The sequence below is a fragment of the Pygocentrus nattereri genome, chromosome 2 (assembly GCF_015220715.1).
Source record: "Pygocentrus nattereri isolate fPygNat1 chromosome 2, fPygNat1.pri, whole genome shotgun sequence".
Taxonomy (NCBI): domain Eukaryota; kingdom Metazoa; phylum Chordata; class Actinopteri; order Characiformes; family Serrasalmidae; genus Pygocentrus; species Pygocentrus nattereri.
In genome coordinates, this window is record NC_051212.1 from 3,443,632 (window position 1) to 3,463,465 (window position 19,834).

At 41.7% G+C, this 19,834-nt stretch overlaps 2 protein-coding genes across 2 annotated transcripts in view; both read left to right on the forward strand.

The window, feature by feature from the left end:
- The first annotated feature begins 166 nt into the window (after positions 1-166).
- The window catches only part of LOC108442752 (zinc finger protein 208-like), a 32,327-nt gene continuing 12,659 nt past the window's right edge, over positions 167-19,834 (forward strand). Inside the window, exons 1-7 of the mRNA XM_037531948.1 lie at positions 167-198; positions 1,249-1,372; positions 3,848-5,040; positions 10,380-10,485; positions 10,947-11,063; positions 11,769-12,623; positions 13,462-13,527. Coding sequence (XP_037387845.1) covers positions 175-198; positions 1,249-1,372; positions 3,848-5,040; positions 10,380-10,485; positions 10,947-11,063; positions 11,769-12,623; positions 13,462-13,527 — 2,485 coding nt within the window. The 5' untranslated portion in view covers positions 167-174. The remainder of the gene's footprint in view (positions 199-1,248; positions 1,373-3,847; positions 5,041-10,379; positions 10,486-10,946; positions 11,064-11,768; positions 12,624-13,461; positions 13,528-19,834) is intronic.
- Positions 15,511-19,834, forward strand: part of LOC108442753 (zinc finger protein 239-like) — a 31,312-nt gene continuing 26,988 nt past the window's right edge. The window contains exons 1-2 of the mRNA XM_037544336.1: positions 15,511-16,073; positions 17,989-18,069. The gene's annotated coding sequence lies outside the window, so the exon portion shown is untranslated. The remainder of the gene's footprint in view (positions 16,074-17,988; positions 18,070-19,834) is intronic.

The window sequence follows — 19,834 nt, forward strand, 5'->3', positions numbered from 1 at the left end:
TTATTTCTGATATTAAATGTCATGTGAACCCGTTCGCGCTCTTTTAAAACACTTTCACATCGTGTTTATAATGTAAACTAGTAATCAGCGTTAGCCGTGTTAGCCTGCTAGCTCTGCTACATCCGGACCTTTCCGCGCCCCCGCCCCCGCCCCCGCCCCCCCTCAGTGCCCCGTATGCAGCGGCTGAATATGGCGGAGGTAGGACGGAAACTCTCCTGATTTCCCCCGAAAACAAACAGTAAAAGTGGCGGTTTTTATTCCCGCCGACGCTCCGCCGGGCCGCCTGCTAAGGCCGGTAAAGGGCGGACGGGTCTCCGGCAGCGCCGGTCCGGTCGCGGCGGTTTTTCTGCGTTAAAACTTGTTGAGTTTAACAAATTTCCTTCCCTGCAAACTTATTAGCCGTTAGCGCGGACGTTAAAACCCGCTTTCGGGCCGCGGCGTGTGTTTCTGGGCTGGGCCGGGATTTTAGCTGCTAATGCGAGGCTCTGCGGGAAACTCGGAGCCGAAGTCGCTGCATATTTTCCAGCTTCAGGTCCGAATCTCCCCGGTCCACCTTAAACGGTGCAGCAGGTCTATTCTGGCCCCTCAGGCGTTATAATAATAAAGGCTCCGCCATTTAAGGTGGAACGGGGAGATTCGGATAAGTAGCTGACTAAAGCTTCGCGCAGGAGACCCCGTTTGACGGAGAATCAGCCTTATAAGCTCATTTAGGCTCAAGCCCAACTCCAAGTTCGGTCTGGTGCCGGGCTGTAATGTGGGGCTGTTTGGATCCCGTCTTCATCTCGGCGCTCAGATCCTGTTTAGAGCCCCTCATAAGCAGTCTTGTCCTCCTTGGGGAATTCAAGCCCAGGTAACAATCTCCTCTGTTTTCCTTCTCTAAGGCCCACCTGACTGAGCTCCAGATGAAAAAATTCTGGTTCCATTGACTTTCATTAAATGTAAAGTCGTTTTTTTTTCGCTTCTCCTGTAAAGTTACCATTTTGGCGATACAAGGTTTTCTTCCAACAGCAGTTTATATTCTCTTTTTGGTTCATTCATCATGACATTATACACATTTATAAAGGGCAACAGGCATGTTCTGACAGCAGCGACATACACGTGTGTGGTCACCAAGTGGTCACTGTCACCCAGTATCGTTACTGAGATTGACCCAGTAATGACTCACTAGCATGTATTATGACTCTGTATGGTTTTGTGTGTATGTTTTGAGCTCAGGATGAGCATCTCGTGTGTGTTGTGTTCCCTCAGGATGAGGTGGTGAAGCTGTGTAAGGACGTGGAGAGTCAGGCTGCTGCTGAAGATCGCTCTCGCTCTGCTAAAGGCTGCAGCACCGCGGAGCTCATTCGGCCTCAGAACCGCGCCTACTTCCAGAGTAAGACCCTTCACGGCATCTTCTAACAGCACCGCCATCATGAGGCACTGCAGCCTGTTCTACCTCATACCTGTGTATGATTTATTTCTTATTGACTGGCCCAGCTTTCCATCACTCTGTAGTCTAAATCTCCGACTGGATAACAATTAAATTCATTAATGGTTAGTCAGGAAACTGTTTGGTGTATCATGTAAAATTTCAAATTTCACCACATTTCAGTTTGATTGGATTTACACAACATACATAGTTGTTTATTATTATTATTAGTAGTATTTTTATTTATAATTTGAAAACACTTGCAGTCCTTTACATTGTGTGAGCATTTCATGATTAGTGAATCAACGGAACAGCCAAAATGTTCCAAAAATGACATTCAAATATGAATACAGTAAAAATAGCCAACATGTTTGTGTTGAGAGAAAAAAAAAAGCTTGGTTCCATATTTCTCCTGGACTCCTCTAAATGTCACATGAATTTATTGAATTCTATCATCAGCACCTGACTTATTTAACAAGGACCTGATTAGATGAATCAGGTATTTCAATCTCAAATTAAAATACTAGTTAAAATTATTTGTGTTTAGTTTAGTATTAGTGTTCTTCTGAACAAATTAGTTCCTTCCAACCAGATAAACAGCTTTTAAAATGTAATTTTCTCAGGTTCCTAAAACTGTTTCATCATGTTTTTTTTTTTTTTTTTAATACAAATTCCATCGGCTTTGTCGTAATGTTTAAGGCTTTTGGCCTGTTTTACTCTGATTTGTTTTATTCCTGAAGGAGCTGATAACATGTAGGCTTTGCGTGTGTGTGTGGTGCTGTGGCAGCCAGCATCGCCTAAACGTTAGAAGTGTTATTCCAGCATACATTAAATGGGTCATCAAATATCGATTTTAAATATTGGCCAAATCTAATCGTTGATCCGATGAGGATTCAGCTAATACTGATATGATTCCGATATTTTTCTGTGTTTATTAGATTCAGTTTTATGTTCACACCTGCACCAAAAGCAATCCCTTGTACGTCTGGTACTTGGCATGTAAATATCCTAATTCTGATTTTAATTCATCTTAGCATTGTGGCCAGAAATACTACAGCCAATGGAGCACATACATTAAAAAGTGTAAAATCAGTGCAGAGAGACAATATGTGGTCTTAAGCTACATCAGTAATGACACTGGAGACAGAAACGGAGAGACAGGCTTAGCTAGCTAACAACAGTAAAACAACAAGCACTGATCTTTATCTTGGCTTAATCAGTCGTTTAGTAGATGCAGAACGACACACGATGGATTTTGAATAAGAATAACAGCGTCCACCCTCCTGTGTCATATACGAGTGGGACAGTCATGGGCTGGAGGTTAGGGAACTGGCCCTGTGACCAGAAGGTCGCCAGTTTGATTCCCAGAGCCAACAGTCCATAACTGAGGTGTCCTTGAGCAAGACACCTAACCCCCAACTGCTCCCCGGGTGCTGTGGATTTGGTTGCCCACCGCTCCAGGCAAGTGTGCTCACTAGTGTGTATGTAGTATTTCTCTTCGTGGATGGGTTAAATGCGGAGGTGAAATTTCCCCGTTGTGGGACTAATAAGGGTCACTTAATATATTTAAGCAAGACTCATTGGTATCCAACACTGAAAGTGAAGAAAAAGACAAGTTCTTTCATTCTGAGAATCTTGCAGTCACACCCCAACATAACATTCTGAAACTGGTTAGAAAAAGAACAGTTTTGTTTAATTACTAGAAAAGTATTGTTTGTTTCTCCACTTTTCATTTGTATTCCTTGAACACACTAAGGGTACGTTTACACAGCAGGTAAAATTGGCCCAAATCCAAATTTTTCTTCATATGTGACACAGATGTGTCGTCTTTGTGGCAGTGTGAACAGCAAAGATGCACTGAATCTGACATTTTGAATTTCCGAACTCTGATGCTTTCATATGTGGTACTGAAATCCCATCCGTATCCGATCTGCGACATTCAAAGCATTGTACTTTTGCGCATGTGGGTCGGTTTAGGAGCTTATCTGTTCAGACTGATATTGCATACAGATCACATTTAAAAGATAATCTGAACAGTCAAACAAAAAATCAGATTTGGGCCACTTTTACCTGCTGTGTAAACATAACCTTATAGTCATAAGCCCTGTTTGAGCTGGATTAGTTTTACAAGAGGAGGTCAGTAATGTAATCTGTGCATGATTTGACTGGGTGCTTCTTTTAGGATAAAAGATCTCTGTAATTTCCCCAAATGACCTGGGTCAAAACAAAATTGTGCAGACCTTTACATCAGCGTAATGCGACACTTCAGGACGGCAACAATACAGTGTCCAGCAAACGGCCATATAGACTAGCATTAGGTTTGTAAAGTGGATTAATTCATCTGAAGCCGTAAGAGTTTTCCTTACAAGAGCTTTCAAACAGTTGAGTGAACGTTTCATTTCTCTTTGAGTTTTGAATGTTTTTCCTTTTCTTCTCCAGAAAAGATGGACCTTCTGGTGCAAGACATCTTTGAGCATGAGGAATACGACAGTCTGCTGAACTCGGGAGAGATCAACTATGACAGTATGACATCCAGAAGAAGGTCTAATTCTCGGGGAACCAAGTCCTTCAGTCCTGTCCACACCAAGAGACGTCGCAGACGAAAACGGAAGAGCGAAATTCACAGCTGCTCAGTGTGTGGGAAGAGTTTTAAATATTTAACTGCTCTCAAAACACACCATCTGACTCACACAGGACAGAAACCATTTCAGTGCTCGGAGTGTGGGAAGACTTTTGGTCGAAAGAGGAATCTCTATATCCATCTGCGTGTTCACACAGGAGTGAAACCGCATCTCTGCTTGGAGTGCGGCAAGAGATTCAGGGATTCATGTGCTCTCAAAACACACCACCTCATTCACACGGGAGAGAGGCCGCACAAATGCTCAGAGTGTGGGAAGAGTTTCAATCAGAGGATCGGTCTCCGACTGCACCAGCGTACTCACACCGGAGAGAAGCCGTATCGCTGCCCCGAGTGTGGGAAGAGCTTCAGCGTCCAGAGTAACCTCCTGACGCATCAGCGGGTTCACACGGGAGAGAAGCCCTTTCAGTGCTCGGAGTGTGGAAGGAGTTTTACTAGACAGAGCAGTCTCCAAAATCACCAGCGCAGTCACACTGGAGCGAAACCAGATCACTGCTCTGGCAGTGGGAAGAGTCCTGGAGATTCAAGTCCTCGCAAAACACGCCATTCCATTCAAAAAGGAGAGAAAACACATCAGTGCTCGGAGTGTGGGAAGACTTTCGGTAGGAAGAGGAATCTCCACATCCATCTGCGCATGCACAAAGGAGTGAAACCATACCTCTGCTTGGAGTGCGGCAAGAGATTCAGAGATTCATGTGCTCTCAAGACACACCACCTCATTCACACGGGAGAGAGACCGCACAAGTGCTCCGAGTGTGGGAAGGGTTTCAATCAGAGGATCGCTCTCCGACTGCACCAGCGTCTTCACACTGGAGAGAAGCCGTATCGCTGCTCAGAGTGCGGCAAGACCTTCACCGTTCAGAGTAATTTCCTGAGACACGAGCGCATTCACACGGGAGAGAGACCGCATCACTGCTCTGAGTGTGGGAAGAGTTTTGGGCGTGCGAGCACTTTAATGATGCACAAGTGCATTAAACGAGAGGCGGAAACCGTTTAACGAGTTTAACGCGCGTTTTTTTTCACATAATTGAAAGCTGTACTTTTTCTTGTTGATGTTTGAAGGTCTTTTAAAGAAAGCAGTTGTTAATGTTACGAGTGAAGGTTAAGACCTTATCTTTGTTACATACTTCATGTGTATTTAAAATTTAATTATGTTTTACATCTCCAAGTGTTCTGTTTTAGTTTTGTATCTGTGCTTCATGATTAAGGCTCAGTCCCGTTTCTTCTTTTTATCCCTATCCCTTGTTTTCGACTGTCACCCTAACCCCTTGGAACGGGCAGTGGTTAAAATCTTGCCCTATGAAATGGGACAGAAAGTTACATTTACATTAGTTACATTTAGGGATCATACGCCTTCAGAGAGGGGCAATTATTTATTATCACCCACCCCTAATTCCTCAGTGATATGAAGCTAAAGTCAGAAATTCACCAGCTTCTTGTTCGAATTTTCCCGTTCCACCTTAAATGGTGCAGCAGTTACATTCTGGAGCTTCAGGCGTCAGAACTGCTGGACTATTTAAGGTGGAACGGGAAAGTTAGCCAGCTAGCTACCAAAACATTAGCATGCTCTTAGCGATTTTTATGCTTGTTATGAAGAAAAAGGACCAAAATACACCAAAGCCACATTACAGTAAGAAAAAACAGTGGTTATTGTCATTTTTAACAGAAAATTCTCGCATTTGTGGGTTTCTTTGGTCTCTTGTGGTCCGTCTCACCAGTTTTTCTTCTCTGTTTAGAGACTCTGAAAAACCTCATTTTGAAAGGTCATGTAGCCTCAACACTTCACCATCCCCCTCCATCTCAACAAGAAACAGGACGTCCTACCCCGAGACGTGAACATGCAAAACAGGGTTAGGGCTCAGTGGTAGGCGCGAGGGGTGAAATGGGACTGGGTCTTAAGCATGTAGCAGCCGTTTGTATGTTGTCTTACAAATATACAGTTATGAGAAACTTCAGGCGTTTGGCGCACAACTGAGAATTTAAGTAAACCCTGACTGCTTAATCATAACAAGTGCGAATCTACCTGATCTGTACAGCTGCTAAACCAGATGTTTCAAGTCAGAATTGACAAACATTTAAATTTGTTATTTAATTCACACTAAGTTTAATTATAATATAATAATATAACATGGTCTGTTATTGTTGTAACTGTTTGGTTGCAAATCATTTCCATCACTTGATGTGGGTAAATGGGTTGGTGATGTTGGGAGGAAGCCAGGAGTCAGTATTTTGAGAAGGACATTTCAAAATCTGACTGAATAGCTTAAATTCCCATCTGCGTCTTTGGCTGCGATTGCTGAGGCTGAGGATGTTGTTGCTGGTGGGATGTTTTTGTGCAGACCTCAAAAAAATACATAAATTCAATGCATATAATATCTGTTAATTTAAAATAAGTTATAAGCAGTAAACAATTGTAAATGAGCCCGTGTTATACAGTTATAAATTGTAACGTTCAGACTGTCCTCACCAGGGTGAAAATGTTTGATAAGTGATGGTGTGTATGATTCAGCTTGTCCTACATGGCTTATGACTTGAAAACAGTATTAACTCTTCAAACGTTTTGGGGATACCAAATACCAGGAATGGTCTAAATATATTAATTCAAAGTTTACCATCATTCTTTATGAAAAACTATCAAGTGACCAACAAACTCAAGCACCTACAGCTTGACAGATGTTACTGTAATTTTCACTTGTCTGTGTTCTGTGTACCAGAGGTGAGTTTGGCATGAACACAGACGGCCATGCAGAAAAGTTCATCACTGCAGTGAAGTATGGTGGTGGATCTTGATGTTGTTGGGATGTTTTTCTTCCGAAGGCCCTGGACAGTTTATTCGGATACATGGAATCACAGACTCCATCAAAAATCTCTTTTGCAAATCGGATCCAAACCACATCTGGAGGTGGTTTGAAATGCAAGTCAAATCTGATATTTACAGACGCGTCTCAGTGTGGATGCTCTGGACGCTCAAATCGGATTTCAGGGTGTCTTTTGCGCGAAACACCAAATACACACTAATGACACACAACTAGGAGGCAGTGAGCACACTTGCCTGGAGAGCGGTGGGCAGCCCTATCCACAGCCCAGGGAGAAGTTGGGGGTTAAGTGTCTTGTTCAAGGACACCTCAGTCACGTACTGTCACCGCTGGGAATCGAACTGGCGACCTTCTTGTCAATTCTTGTGAATCGGATTTGACACCATACAGGTCACCGCTGTTAATACAGTTGGCGCCTTTCAAATACAGTGGTCAGTCATTGCAGGCCAGAGCACTTTCACAGAAAAAGCCAGAAATATAAAGTTATAATGTAGTGACTCCCACCTCCCTGGAAGAAGCTTGCACCACGGAGGTGGAGCCAATATATTATTTTGTAAAATTTCTCCAACTATAAACCCCTTCAACTCCTTGAGACCACCGGTGGGTCCAAAACGCACTCCGCCATGTTCTTCATAACGTTCATGTTTCATAAGCTCCATTCAGAAGCTGGGCGTCGTGTGAGGCTGTAGCTCTTCTCTCCAGTCTAATAGACGGTGACGTCATTTTAAACCCTTATAATAAAAGAAGCTGAACTCAGTTTGTTTTTCTACTGAAAGTCGACCCGTTTTTCCCCAAATCTGGGCTCTAAACTATAAACAGACGGCGTCTCTTCAGTGATCTGCTCTGGAAACATCACTTTTAGAGAATAACACAAAGAGCGTCGGAGATTTTTGGCTTTCAGCAGTAAATTATAAGCATATCGTGATATGTGGAGATCATAAAACACATGTTCTGTTCATTTGAGGGGACATTTAAAATAAACATAAATAAATTTATTTCATGCAGTTACTGAATAATTTGGTTAGTGGACTAACCCAGATAGCGAAGTAACATTGAATCAACAATGATATCGCGTCGTCTTCGTTTTTTTTGTGGTTGATGACCAGATATCAGCCACAAATCAACTTTGATTCATCATTGTTTCAACGTTTCTTTGCTGTCCGAGTGTGGGTCATGTGGGCCATTCTACTGCTTTTCTAAAGAAGCCCTTTTACGGTCAGTTATACACGCCGAGCTATCGCCACGCTTTGAAATACATCAAGACTCCTTTTGCTGATTAAAAAAAAATTAATCTGTTTATCTATAATGATCTAATTCAGTACTTTAAATACCTTTTTATGGTTTTTACCACACACAAAATTACAACTACCGATTTATTTAAGGTTATCAAATGCAATTTTGATCAGTTATGCCTTCAAAATGGAAAATTACTATTTTATTACATTGTTATTTATCATTTTATAATTTAAGGCTGTGATAATACAGGAACAACTTCTTATTTAAAATAATATTTTCAGTAAAAGCAAAAATGCTGTCATTTCACCAGTTATTTCTTTAAATGCTGATGAATAAATCTTTAATTTGATATCATATTCAGTATATATAATGAAGAATGAATGTGTATATATATATATATATATATATATATATATATATATATATAAATGAATATAGACGTATATATAAAATTGGGATTAAAACCTGATTTCCATTAGAACCATTAGGACTGAAACCCTGAAACATCAAGTCTGACATCTGATCTGTTTAGTCTCTGTGACGACTAAATTCAGGACAGTAGCTATTCCAGAATAACAGGTCCTCACTCCATGATCTCATCATTAACTCCAGATCAGAAAACAGCATCACAAAAACATCCTGACTAGACTAAACCTCCTAAATCCTGTCCTAACTTTAGGATGAACACCAACAGGGTCCTGACTTCTGTTTAAGGTCCGTTTCTGTGGTTTTTAGGCGGCTGAGTCAGGCGGCGTAGTTCACTACCAGCATAATGAGCTCCATTTATTTCTACTGTAAAACGTGGCTTTCACTGGGAGATGTTTTTGAATTCTGTGGTTTGTGTTATATTTTTTTTAATTTAATGTTTAATTTCATGTTTAATTTCACTAACAATGTTAGTAACATTCATTTCTATTTTCCTACACCTTTTCAGTGCTTTATTTGAATTATATTACATATTACATAACATAATTGTAGATTTTCATTTGTTTTAGTCGATAAACTTGATTTTTAATTTTTCAGTCCTGTTTAACTTGCTCATCTACACTCCAAATGAGGATCACCCTCAGTGTCCTACTGAGTCAAAATAAACGTTGATTGATGGATTGATATTTCTTTGTAAAGCACTTTGAATGGTCACCGTGTACGAGACGTGCTATAATGTTCACGAGAACTCAAATCAGGTTAAAATGTGGCAGTGATGGCACTTACAGGTCGTCACACTTTAGTTTTGTTTGACCATTTTTGTACATCAGTAACAGCCCAGATAGCAGCATATTCCAGTCCACTGTCTTGAAACGGGGCACCCCACTGACTGTTTGCCACTGATTGTCACAGCACGGGCCGTCCAGATTACTGTCCTGCATACAAGCTCTAACTAGTAAACAACTTTAAATGCACAGACACTTTTATTTTGGAAAATAAACCAAAACAAATATTACAAACACCATGACCCTATCTGGATTAAGTGGTCAATGATGATGATGATGATGATGATGAAATATTACAAACGACGGAGAGATGGAGAATAATGCCTAGGCCTGATATGAAAATTATTCTGTAGAAAATGTCATTGACACTGAGCTGGGTTAAAGTTGTTTACTGAACTAAGCGTAACTAAAGAAATGAAGGAAGGACAATCGGTAAACTGGACTGAGTGAAAATGAACGCGATGAGAGGAGCTTTGTCGGATACTCTGCTTAAACACTGGTGGACCGGCCAGAAAATGCTGAGCAAGATGCCAGTGGACCACCAGCTTTGACATCACCACCCATGATCCATCGCAGAAGATAAGATTCCTAAGTTTAGATCAGATTTACTTCTGTATCATGAATTTGTGAAAAATCTTATCTTGACCTGTCGGATCTTCAGTTAAGACAAAAAAAGAGAGGACATTTCTGTAATACGGCCCCTGGTGACTAGTAGAACTGTTAGCATTAAAACCTGATGGTTTTGTTTCCTAATGGGAATTGGCTTAATGCTTACCATTAGATACCACTAGTTTTGTATAGATCCCATTAAAAAAAAAAAAAACATCAAATACATCTGGAATCCGTCCCAGACCACCTGTTAAACCATCAGAGTCCTTTACACTGCGATATCAACCCATCAGGAAAACACAGAATACCATTAGTGACTACTGGACACCACCAGAAACCAAGAGAATCTTTTATGGGTTCTACATATTTATTTTTTTGGCAGGGATGAAAGACCAAGAGAGATGTTTTATGAGATTACAGATCCCAGCTCCACCAGGGTCTGGATCATGTGGCTCCTGTAGTCCAGCAGGTGGCGCTATCTCCATAACTGCTTCTGCAGCTCCACAAACCAGAGAAGAAGCTCTCCAGTGTTGTTGGAGGAGGAGATCAGGAGCTGCCCTGCTGCGGGTGAGATGTTCTACTTCTCTCCATTGTTTTTTTGTTATTTTTCATCCGTCCTTAAAGACCTGGGTGTGCAGCAGGAAGCAGCGATGGCTGATTGGAGCCTCGGGAAGCTTTAAGACTTTTCCCTGATTGTGCTGCCAAATGCTTTGACGCCTTGGTGCGTTGGAAACAGCGACATCTTGTGGTGAACATATATTACAGCAAGCACAGGCTCGCTGGATGAAGCACTGACACACATGATTAATGCAGGCTGTGCATTAATATAGACCCCACAGCCCTGTTCAGTTCACAGTGGGACACTAAACAGCTGTTAGCCAGTATATTAGTCGAGCTGATGTAACAGCATCTCGCTGCTTTATGATTTGTGTCAGCCTGTGATGAGGCAAAGGCATTGCCCATCACCAGAGACTGTGTGTGTGTGTGATACCTACCTGAACACTCACCTGCTGTCTGTTTCCTAGTAGAGTCAGCAGAAGGGATGCAGAGCAGAAGGAGCCTACTCATGAGTGTCCAGAGGGCCCACGGCTGGCTCACTAGAGGGGCAAAGTCTCTAACCCAGGTCACAGAAAACAGTGAGACAGGTTAATAAATGTGTACACTGTATTAAACACCTTACTGGTAATATAATATATTAAGGCCTTATGATGTGGATTAAGATTTTAGTTACCCTTGTTTTAACCCACTCGTCTAGGAGAGCAACACCCCTGCGGAGTGGAATGGTTTAGCTCAGGTGATGCTGTAGCGGGGCTAAGCCTATAAGAGGTAGGGGAGGGAAAGGGAGTAGAGCCAAGCCAAAAGTATAGTCCTATGGCCTTGCGGCCTGGGGCTAATTATACTTACCTGTACCGCCGACAGTACTGAGTCGGATTAGCGTTTTAAGTATGGTTTTTTTGGCTTTGCACAGTTTTTCTTTTGTGTTTTGTTTGCATGTTATACATTAAACTGAGAAATTCACCTTATTTAACCCATCCATGCAGCGAAACACCACATACACACTAGTGAACACACACAGTAAGGGCAAGTAAGTACACTTGCCCTCAGGACCCGGGGAGCAGTTGGGGGTTAGGTGTCTTGCTCACGGCCACTTCAGTCACGCACTGTCGGCTCAGGGGTTCAAACTGGTGACCTGCCAGATTAATGCCGGTTTAAAATGTGAACGACCTAATAGAAAAAATCAGATTTGGTGAGAAAATCAGATTTCGGCCACTTTTATCTGTCGTGTGGACGTAGCCTTTGTTGCCTTTAACTTTGAGCTTTGAATATTTATTTTTATTTTTCTCTTTCAGAAAAGATAGACGTTCTGGTGCAAGGCCTCTTCCAGCATGAGGAATACACCAGTCTGCTGAAATCAGGAGGGAATAAATATGACAATATGGCATCCAGAAGAAGCTCAAATTCTCAGGCAACCAAGTCCTTTGGCCCTAACCACACTAAGGCGTGTCGTGGAGGAAAAAAGAAGAACGGCTGCTCAGAGTGTGGAAAGAGTTTTCGTCAGCAGCGCCGTCTCCAGCGACACCAGCGCGTCCACACAGGAGAGAAGCCGTTCTATTGCTCGGAGTGCGGGAAGAGCTTTTCTCGCCGCAGTAATTTTCAGAGACACCAGTACATTCACACAGGAGAGAAACCGCACCAGTGCTCTGAGTGCGGGAAGAGTTTCAGAGACTCGGGTTCTCTGAAAAAACACCACCTCGTTCACACAGGAGAGAAACCGTATCGGTGCTCAGACTGCGGGAAGAGCTTTACTCAACAGATCACTCTCTCACTGCACCGGCGCATCCACACAGGGGAGAAACGGTATCACTGCTCAGACTGTGGCAAGAGTTTCACCCTGAAGGGGAATCTCCAAAAACACCAGCGCGTTCACACAGGAGAGAAACCGTATTACTGCTCCGAGTGCGGAAGGAGCTTCACTCTGCAGAGTAACCTCCAGAGACACAAGCGCATTCACACGGGAGAGAAGCCGTACCGCTGCTCTGAATGTGGGAAGAGTTTTACCATACAGAGTAACCTCCAGAGACACAAGCGCATTCACACGGGAGAGAGACCGCATCACTGCTCAGACTGTGGGAAGAGTTACAGGCGCGCAAACACTTTAACGACCCACAAGTGCATTAAAACAGAGGCGGAAACCTATGATATCTGTTAGCGAGCTTAATGAGCACGATTGTCTTTAGTGATATTTTTTGTTGAAACCTGTATTTTTTTCATATTGTTGTTCGCTTGTCTTCTAAATATCGCACTTGTTTATGTTGTAAGAGTTAAGGTTAAGACCTTTTCTGTATTATGTACTTTATTATATTCATATGATTCATCCAATTCCAAAATGATTTATTTCACTTGTAAATCTTTACAGATCAATGCAGTGAACTGTAAAAAGTTTAAGTGAGCATAAAGTTTATTATGTAATTTTACTGGTGCTCAGTCTAAACCTCCTCCAGCTGTATGGACGACATCAACATGAAAGTCAAATTCCTCCCAAACTCGTTTTTCATCAGAAACGCAAGGCCATCCTGTGTTCTTCCCTTTACAGAAACAACCTTTTTCTAGGAACTTTTGGTACCCATGACGAACACTTTGACCTGTTGGAGGTTCACTGGCCATGAAAATCATGTGAGTTATGACAGATTCTGCTCAGGGGTCTCATCTCCTCTCAGACTGAAGGGAGGCATCTTCCACTGACAGTCAGAAACTCTGACCCACTCTTACAATTGGAATTCATCAGATGCATCTTGCTGAATCACCCTGTATATTTAATATTTAATATTATGCTTCAACAACTCCAGTTTTTAGTTCTGTAGGCATACTTTATGATTTAAGTGCATATCAAAGACATTTGGATATTTATATTAAGGTAACATACAGTTGTCAGAACATGCTGTGGACTTTAAATATAGTCTAGAACTGTCAGACAAGCTTGTTTACTAATTAAGTGGCTCTTCTCATTATATGTGTAAAATAAGAGCAAATCATTTCCCTCAGTTTACTGGGTCAAGTTGGTTAGTGATGTTGGGAAGGAAGGCTGGGGTCTGCAGTATGGCCTGTCTGGTAACTTCAAGGGTTTGACGTGCAGCTGAGCATTTAAATAAGTAGAACAATGTTGATCTTAAATTTCCACCCTTTGAATACAGTTGGCGGGTATGAGTGTGTGTGGGGGGGGTTGTGCAGGCCTCATAAAAAATTATATACATATTCAGAACATAGAAGATATTTTATCTTAATAAAATTATAAGCAACAAACATTCGTAAATGAGTCTGTTGTTCAAAAGTTAGCAGGGTGAAGATGTTTTGATAAGTACTTCAATTTGTGTGCTTGAGTTTGACCAACTAGACTTTTATGATAAAACATGAAGAGTTTGGAAAGTAGTGTTATTTTTTTTTTAAAGTTTGGGGGTCCAAAAGACGCTGGATTCCAGGACAGATCCAAACTACTGTACACGGTTCTCTATCAACAGTTTCTTTCCCAGATGCTTTTAAATCTGCCTCAGTGAATCCTCTGCTAGAAATGAGTAGCATGGTAACTTTCCATATATACATTATAACTGAATAAAACCAGTACCCTCTGCAAACACACACTTATGTAGCCATAAAAATATGTATTTCACATGATTGAAAGCAAGTGACATCATTAAAATCTGCTGGAGATCTAGGTTGAAAATCTGGCCAGTTTTGCAGAAGGAGCATGACTGGGTAAAATATCCCAGAAAACCCGGCACGGTGGAGAGACCTACAGATGGGACGCCCCCATCAAAATACGTTTTGTCAAGCTATAAATAAATGAACACATCCTGTACAGACAACAGACTTCTGCACATTTAAATACACAATTATTCTTTGCTGAATTTAGGGTGTTGCAGAAAAAACATAGAACAGAAAATGTGACATGCCTAAGCTTTGCCAAATTTGAATATTTAATATATTAAACAAAAAAGGCACAAAAGTCACTGAATATTTGGATATGTTAACTTATACTCACTTAGAAAATCAACAACACGCCATTTGAACGGGAAGGTTCACACTTTTGTACAGGACTGTATAAACAGCCTTAACAGCCTAAACGGGTTTATATATAAAGCTTCAGCCAGGTTCAAAGAGCCATACATTTACAACCATAAGGCGCCGAGGAACCAATCACAATCCAATTGTAAGAGGGGTCATAGAGTTTCTGATGGGCTCCTTCAGTCTGAGAGGAGATGAGACCCCTGAGCAGAAAACGTTCTTCGTTCTCCACGTCAATAAGAGTGAATCAGTCATAACTGTGCAGGGTGATTTTCATCAGCAGTGAAGCTCCAACAGCTCAGAGCGTTCGTAGTTGGTTCCACAGCACTGGATGATCTCCGAAATCCCACTGAAAGAGCTCTGAGAGCAGCGACGCCCGTATGTAGTACGAGTTTGACTGTGGCGTTGATGTCGTCCATAAAGCTGGAGGAGGTTCAGACTGAGACCTTGTAGAATTACATAATAAACTTTATGCTCATTTAAACCGTTTACAGTTCACTGCACTGATCTGTAATGATTTACAAGAGAAATCAATCATTTCGAAATCAGATGGATCTTTTTGAATCACCCTATATATAACAAAGTATATAATACAGAAAACACACATATGGCTTTTATGGCATGAATGGGAAAAGTGGAGGGGTGATATAGTGGAGGCACTGATTCAGTACAGCAGCAGAGATAAAGAAGTGGACATGTAGTGCCATTGCAGTGATTGTCTTATATTAATTTAAGAGTCTTACTGTTTCAGGGAAGAAGCTGTTCCTCAATATATACGTACACACACACACACACACACACACACATATATATATATATATATATATATATATATATATATATATACACACACACACACACACACACACACACCCCACCATCTTTTTGATCACATGGTTCCAATCCCCTCTGGAGTCCAGCAGGTGGCGCTAATTCTATAACTGAGCTTCTGTGTCTGCACGAAGAGGAGAAGAAGATCTGCTTACAGTGCTGGTGGAGGTGGTCGGGGAGCTGCTCTGTCTCAGGTGAGCGGTTCTGGCGCTCTTCGGTGTTTATTTGGCGCAGAGCGCTGAGTGGGCGTGTCTGAACGGCAGGTGAAGGCGTGGGCTACTCAGTCCAAACCGGCCGCGAGGCTGAGGCCAGCGTCTTGTTCGGATTTGCCCATTCCACCTTAAACGATGCCACAGTTAGAGGCGCCACAATGTATCTGCTGGTCCATTTAAGGTGGAACGGGAGCTCTGCCTGCTCTGTGTTTGGGAATCTGGACTGATCTGCTGCAGGTTTGACAGCCTGGAACCATAAAGTCTCGTTATTTGGTGTGTTAAACGTGCGTTTTCCCCTTTATGCAGTAAAAGCCACTCCTCTCAGTTATCGGCTGTTCATCTGAGACAGTGTTTTGATGGAAACAGGGATGCATTACCGCAGGACCATCTGGCCGTCTGAGCTGAGTTTGGACATCAGATCCGGGTGAACAGAACCGACCTGGGAATGTAAACACAGGGCAGTGAACGGGGTGGGAATATGTTTATGTATGTATAGCCCCCTTTTACCCTGTTCTTCAGTGGTCAGGACCCCCATGGAGCCTCACAGAGCAGGTACTGTTTGGGTGGTGGGTCATTCTCAGCACTGCAGTGACACTGACGTGATGGTGGTGTGTTAGTGTATGTTGCGCTGGTGCGAGTGGATCAGACACAGCAGTGCTGCTGGAGTTTTTAAACACTGTGTCCACTCACTGTCCACACTATTAGACACTCTTACCTTGTCATTGTAAAGTCAGAGGTGACAGCTCATCTGCTGCTGCACAGTTTGTGCTGGTCATCCTCTAGTCCTTCATCAGTGGTCACAGGACGCTGTTGGCTGGATATTTGTGGTTGGTGGACTATTCTCAGTCCAGCAGCGACACTGAGCGGTTTAAAAACAATGAGTTTAGATACAAGAGTTAAGGATTAAGGTGTACTTAATGAAGTGCTCAGTAGGTGTGTGTATGTATATAGAGGGTGTAGTTAGTGCGAGGTGTCCAGTTTAAACAGCTGGTGTGGCTGCAGTTTCATTCCAAACAAGCATGAGCACATCTGATCCTGTTTATTTCAGTGGTCAGCAACGCTGCTCCTGGCGATGGACCTGCAGACTTTAGCTCCAGCCGTAATTGATCTCACCTAATCTTATCACTGTCTTCCGAAGTCCTTAATTAGCTGAATGAGGTGTGCTAGGTTTGGGTTGGAGATGAAACCTGCAAGAAGGTAGATCTCCAGGAGGACGGTTGGTGGTCGAATTCTCCAGATAATGCGACACACAGAAGGGACTGGAGTGAGACCAAACTAGACCTGGGCCATTGTTTCCAGTGTAGCTCTTTATACAAGTAAGAATGAGACACAAAGAAAAAACTACATTTAAAGTACGTTTATGCTTATCAGTCCAGCTGTATTAATATACTCATCACCACTAGCTTATCCACAGTATATTGCCTTAGATGTTTTGAACTACCGATGGCCTGATTAAGGTGATTTTGAAGCATTTCTTACAGTCCTGGGTTGAGAGAAAACTACATTTGATCACTATGCTGTTTTACATAACTTCATCAACCCTCTGGCTAGGGCTGTACCCATGGTAACAGCCCCTTAGTAACGGTAAAAACTCACTTACCACCAGTTTGAAGAATTAATAAGGCGATCAGTCTATGAAAGCATCTTCATGCAATGCAGCAGGACAGTGTGACTCTACCGTCCCCAAGTGTAAACATAACTGATCTTTTAAACATGCTGAGTGATGTCATATCCTGCTTCTAATATCTTAAACGCTTTTTTTTGTGCCTAGCACAGATAAGATTGTTGCACAGACAGCAATGGCTTTGCTGGTTAAAGGTGCAGCACATAGATGTCACGCCTGTACAAAAAGCACATTTTACATTTTAAGACGTCCTCACACCACAGCGTCATGTCCCTGTTGTCAGAAAGAATGACTTTGTGACTCAGGAAAAACATGGAAAAAGTCTCCTCTTTTGTATATTGGGCAGAAAGAGTCCTTCCCAGGTGAAATGGCTTTGGAGAAGAAGGCATCGGGTTTAGCGAGCTCAAACTTGCAGACAGTAAAATGTGAGAAATATTGGCTGTTTAAATTTTCTTGCTTAATTAATTAACACTTTTCAATACACTTTCATGGCCAAGTCAAAAATGGCAGTAGACTACAACTCCCGATATCACTGAACTTGGCTTTTATTATTTTTTATCATAGATTAAGATTTAACTCACAAGGTTTCACTGTGTTAGCCTAGTTTAACATAGTTACTTTCTACTCATAAGAGGACTCCGTTATCATTGATGGTCACCAGTTTTCTCACGCTGTACTTATAGCCTTGGATCTAGTTGGAAAAAAAACAGACCTTACACACCAAAATGGGAAAGGATGTCTCTGTGTGCTCCGCCAGGGCCACAACGTCATATCATAATGTATCATCCTTTCTTCAAAGCACATTATTTACCTTAGATTTGACCGTATTCCTTTTCTTTACAGGTTCCATCAACCCTGCGCCCCCTCTCAGGAACGTTGTGGATCTGTCCAGCCCCTAGAAGGTGATTCCTGTAGAGACGACTGGTGAGTGCACACAGTTTTTAGTTTACTGTGTATATTTTTCCAATGCAATGTTCTTAGAGTGACTGTGTTTTAACAGCCGTCTAGAATACTTTGAGTGTTTTCTATGATATTGAGTATCTTGAGTATTTGAATATACTAGAAGACCAAGAAAAGCTCATCATGTGTGTTTGACATTCATGATTGAATCAGAGCAATTTCTGTTTTCTTATCATTATTATTCTTCTTTATGATTATTTATTGGATTTTTTTTCTTCGATTGGTACTATGTAGGGTTTTAAATAACCTGTTAATTAATCTTTTAATTTATATTATATATATTTTTAGATATGCTACACGGTATTCGAGGAACATCACTAATAAATAGTCATAAGTAGCACCAGCCTGAGTCTTAACCACAAAGTCTTCTTGTCAGTGAGTAAGGGGGTAACCATGCTTCAGGTTCTTCTAGTGTTTAAGCTGCTCAAAACCACTTTATACCTCATTCATGCTAAAGTCAGCCATGTCTGTCTCATCACCATTTTTCTCTTAATTGCTGTAAAATCTTACAAAGATATTTCCTTCTGCTCCAGACAGGTAGCTTGGTAACCAGCATGATATTGATAATACCTGGAAGCAAATGGAGTGGAATACATTTTAGCCAGTAATACAGAGCAGTAGGAAACGCATTTGGACTGAACCAGGTCATTAAAACCTGGTTTTACCAGGAAGATATTATTTCCTCAAATTAGAGCTCTAATTCAAACAGTTAGTAACAGAGTCTTGACAGCCTCATGCTGGACTGCTTACCATGGCTTTAACAGGGAACTGACATTAAAAAGAAGGTTAGCCATAAGTTGCTGTTTTTGCATGATGTATTTTATCTTTCCCCTTCTTTTCAACTCCCCCCGAAATACTCTTGAGCAGAGGTTCCTGACTTTTTGTAACATGTGGCCCACACAAATGACTACAAAAGCTTCTGTAGCCCACAGAATTGAACTGGTGAGATCAGTCAAAGTGCAAACAAATGTAATACAATAATGAAATGCAATAACAGCCAGGCAGTTTGCCTTGAGTTTGTAATAAAACACAAGTTAGGACGCCGTGTTTTGTTTGGCTTCTTTATGTAAAAAAGTTTACTGAGCATTCAGTACGGGGCGGCAGTTGATCACTTTCTGTTCTAATTCATTACGAATGACGACAGTGAATTAATTCGATCACATGTATAACGGGTCATATTCCACACAGCAAATACGTTTTTCCGGATGGCAGAAATGAGACTTTATTTTATTTGCACTCTGTTTGATATTTGTGCGCTTTCTGTGGTAACTGGGTTTGTTTGTGCTGTGGTTTCTCTCTGGTGGTTTATCATCTCCTAAAGCAACTCAAATAGGACTCAAACTAAATTACAAATGTTTGAGCTGTATATGAAAGAGCACAAAGTTCCAGCTCCTAATTGAGATGGTGAAACTCTCTGTGCTCCTTTAACTTTTAAAAATGGAAAGAAGCTCACTAATGTCTGTTTTGCCACCTGAAGACATTCTGCTTGTTTGTTTTTGTTACAATGTGATGAGGCTCACTTTGTACCACTCGCACCAGCTCAACACACACTAACACATCACCACCACGTCAGTGTTACTGCAGTGCTGAGAATGATCCGCCACATAAATACTACCTGCTCTGTGTGGGTCCATGGGGGTCCTGACCACTGAAGAACAGGGTAACAGAGTATCAGAGAAACAGATGGACTACAGTCTGTAATTGTAGAACTACAAAGTGCACCTATTTG